The sequence below is a fragment of the Vollenhovia emeryi genome, unplaced genomic scaffold (assembly GCF_000949405.1).
Source record: "Vollenhovia emeryi isolate VEMERY1.0 unplaced genomic scaffold, V.emery_V1.0 DF939121.1, whole genome shotgun sequence".
NCBI lineage: Eukaryota > Metazoa > Arthropoda > Insecta > Hymenoptera > Formicidae > Vollenhovia > Vollenhovia emeryi.
Genome location: NW_011967245.1, coordinates 1,850,189 through 1,853,770, shown reverse-complemented (window position 1 = coordinate 1,853,770; position 3,582 = coordinate 1,850,189). Strand labels below are relative to the sequence as shown.

Sequence of the window (3,582 nt, the reverse complement as noted above, 5' to 3'; positions counted from 1 at the left end):
GCTTGTGTTAATGGAACGGAAATTCTCCCAGCGCGGGCGTCAAGTTTTTTTTATACAAATGGCAAGTATTATTGTCCCCCCCCCCCCCCCAAGTTCTGGCCATTTTTCTACGGTGAATTTACCCGGATGGTCGTTTCTGCTCCTCGGACGTGTTATTTTGGTACCCCATCAATATGCTTTGCCTCTGTCAATGTTGTTCCAAAGTTGCGGCATAATGAATTAATCCACTGATTAGATAATAAATGTAACTTGTTGTAAACGGTTCGTTTCCCAAAAGTGAATTATTTTTCAATGTAACCGCCAGCCACAGCAGCCAACATTCTATCTAGACGTCTCGCCAATCTGATCGCGATCTACCCTTAATTAACACTTATACTACAACATCCCGGCGTTATACGAGCCGAGAAATGCGAGGACAATAATTTCGTATCTCCACGTTCCGTCTTATCTGATTGGGCGAACGGTATCGGCGGGAAATTCACGATTATCTGTTTATGGGACGGTTAATGGGGATCGTGCCGAGTCGCAACAGCTCGAGCTCCGCGTCTGCCCGACGTCGGCCAATAATATCGCACGTACTTACCTGACGGCGCACCTGCAGCTCGCTGCATGAAATTAATGTCCGAGGAGGCAGAAGGTAGGACGGAGCAACACGGGAGCGCAGGATGGGGCCGGAACAATTCCTGGGTGGGGCGTTCTCTCGTACGTTTATTTATCTCACAATTCTCGGGGATTTGAAGATTCGTGCATTCGAAATTTATGAATGACACTCATCACTGCGGTCGCGCAAAAATTTCGCGCAGAGGTCGAATCGATCTCGTCTCTCGCAGATTGTATAATTAATTAAGCCTCGTTAAAGACTCCGGGCATCTTCCTCGGCAGAGAAATTCCTCTTGGCCCTCTCGACGTGTCGACGAATTGGCCGTAAGTGCATTGGTCGGCACTGCAACATAAAAGAGGGGAAAGGAGATGTGAGATACAGTGAATTCGCTTATGTTCCGGTCGCATCCGGAGTTTTATACGACGACGCGACGTGTACGAAAAATTCTGGATGGAGAATAAACGAAACGGTTCTGTCACGGACTTATAAACGACGTGTCGCCTTCGAGCACTATTTATCTAAGTCCGGGGATAGATTTTATCGCCCTGGATATAATTTGTTGTGCAGCAACATTGGTGGTCGGCGCAGCATTTGTCATTCCGTGCGCGCGCCTCTGTGTTGACAGCGCTCGCCTCGTTCCCGGGGTGAAGTTCACCGAAGAAACCGGAATGAAACTGGATCAACCGGTAGTTTGGAACACCCTGTGCAGATTGACCACAATCGCCCGTGTAGACAAATTTACGGCAGTGGTGATCAAAGTGGCTCAAGTCTTCACTGTTATGTATCATTCGCGTTCAATATTGTACAATAGTTATTACATGCGCGTCTACGTATTTTATAGCTATCGTTTGAAACGTGACAATGGAAACATTAGATAAAAGTACTGTTTAATAAATCACAAATAGTATTTAATAACGCCAGTCAAATGATATCCAATTTTAACGACCTACTGGCCAATGTTTTTATATTAAAAAACAATACACGTTACGTTTCGGTCCCGGATTTAGACCCTTATCGAGTAATGTGAAATCATGTATAACTTTGCACAAACATTGCTTCATAAATTAATTACAGCGAAATAAAAATCATAAAAATCAAATCTGTTACAAGATTGTTAAAAGTCTGTAAACCTTATTTCAAACATTTCGCAATGTGATTCACATTTCACGATCTGAAAATGACGAATGTTCTACATAGGTTTCTACATTTAAAAAGAGAACATTTAAATAGAACAATTCTCTTCTCTCACATCTCATTGTCAATGTATATTTCCCAAAGCCGCCTCAATAATGGAGAGGTCGGGAAACGTTTCGTTAATAAAGGTACCGTACACTTCGTCGTCGCGAGCCACTCGAAATGTTTTACATCCCTCTCGCAGCTATCGACCCGACCGATTTATGGGATTCCAGCTGATCGTTCATTTGAAGAACGCTCGTCGGCAACAGTAGACGCGATCGCTCCGTCCAATTTTCCGGATTTCTCGTGCACGAACTTCCGCTCTGGAAACGAATGCGAGACGAGGAGACGAGAAAGAGGAGCGTGCTCTCACGAAGGGAGGAAGGAGCCGCTTCTCTCCGTCGACGGCTTGCTCTCGAATACACGCGAGCACATATCAATATCGGCCATGCATGACAAAACGCCCGACTGGACACGCTGATAAAAACGAAGAGTAACTCCTCTCGCATTCTAACCGTGCCATTTTTAGATTCAGACCCGATACCTAGACAAAGTCGCGCAATAATGTTTCTACTTTGCACGCAAATTAAAAGGAACGATTCGAAAGAAACTGCGACAGTTACGAACGACAAATAATATGTTTCATTATGCAACGTTAATAATTTCCGCAATTGATTAAATAATTGCGGTAATAATTGGAAGAATAATTATAATTCGCTTAGCTAGGACTATGTGATAAAAACAATCACAACGAATATTTTTCTCGTTGAGTCCAGACTGTTTCTCTGTAAAAATTTAAATGATAATCCACCGTTGATGCCGTTTCCATGTACATAGATTGACGTTATTACGTCGAACAGTTACATTGACGCTGTAATGGCAACAATATAATCCCGAGGATATATAAGTCGCGAATATATAGGTATACCGATTTTCGCGGCGCATCGATACAAGGAGGGAGGAATGCAGGGGTTGCGATTTTCATCTCGATTCGGTCTCCGTCGGCCTTTCGCGTCCGCACACGGCACGTCGGTAAGAAGGAAAAACGAGCCACCTCTCTGGATACTGCGCCTCGTAAAGGAGGATAGTAATCGAAGCGCAGAAAGATGCAGACTCTGTATATGGACTCGTACGCGTTACGAGGGTTCGTGCGTTTCTTCTTTCAAGAACTCGGATCGATGCATCTTTATCAACGACGATACAGAGATCCGGCTATCCTTCCCTTTCTCCGCGTTCCATTACCTTTGCATTTTACTTATTTCCCGCGTTGGCGATTCCCGTAGAAATTTATAATCTATAAGTAATTGACCGCTGTATACTGACCGAGATGTGAAAAACGTCTCACGTACGTCGAGGGTGAGTAAATAATAACAGCGATTGCACGCTGCAAATGTTATCCCCGGGGGTGTGCCGTAGTTTTGAGCGAGACTTTGATTTTCCATTTGGTTCTCGACAGTTTTGCGGGTAATAGCATCGCTGGCTATCGATTCGCGTATAGAGCGGTGTCGCGCGAGCAAAGCCGCAATTCTCGGGCGCGAAAATTCCCGCGGCGCGGCGGCGCGACGCGACCGTGTCGCGTTGACCCTCCTCGTGAAATGTCAAAGGCGAAGGCGCTCACTGCGAAATTCGAAAACGAGCGCGAAAATCCGGCGAATTTCCAGAACAGTGCGTCGTATCGATTCGAGTTTCCGTGGGCGTTGCTATGAGATGGACCCTTGTACAACTCCGAGAGCAAGGTGGAGAGAAAGCGAGAGACAGAGAGAGAGAGAGAGAGAAGAGAGAGAGAGAGAGAGAGAGAGAGAGAG

At 45.4% G+C, this 3,582-nt stretch overlaps 1 protein-coding gene across 1 annotated transcript in view; it reads right to left on the bottom strand.

The window, feature by feature from the left end:
• Positions 1–690: 690 nt before the first annotated feature.
• LOC105570204 overlaps positions 691–3,582 on the bottom strand; it is a 59,106-nt gene continuing 56,214 nt past the window's right edge. Inside the window, exon 4 of the mRNA XM_012027238.1 lies at positions 691–943. Within this exon, the coding sequence (XP_011882628.1) occupies positions 844–943 (100 nt within the window). The 3' untranslated portion in view covers positions 691–843. The remainder of the gene's footprint in view (positions 944–3,582) is intronic.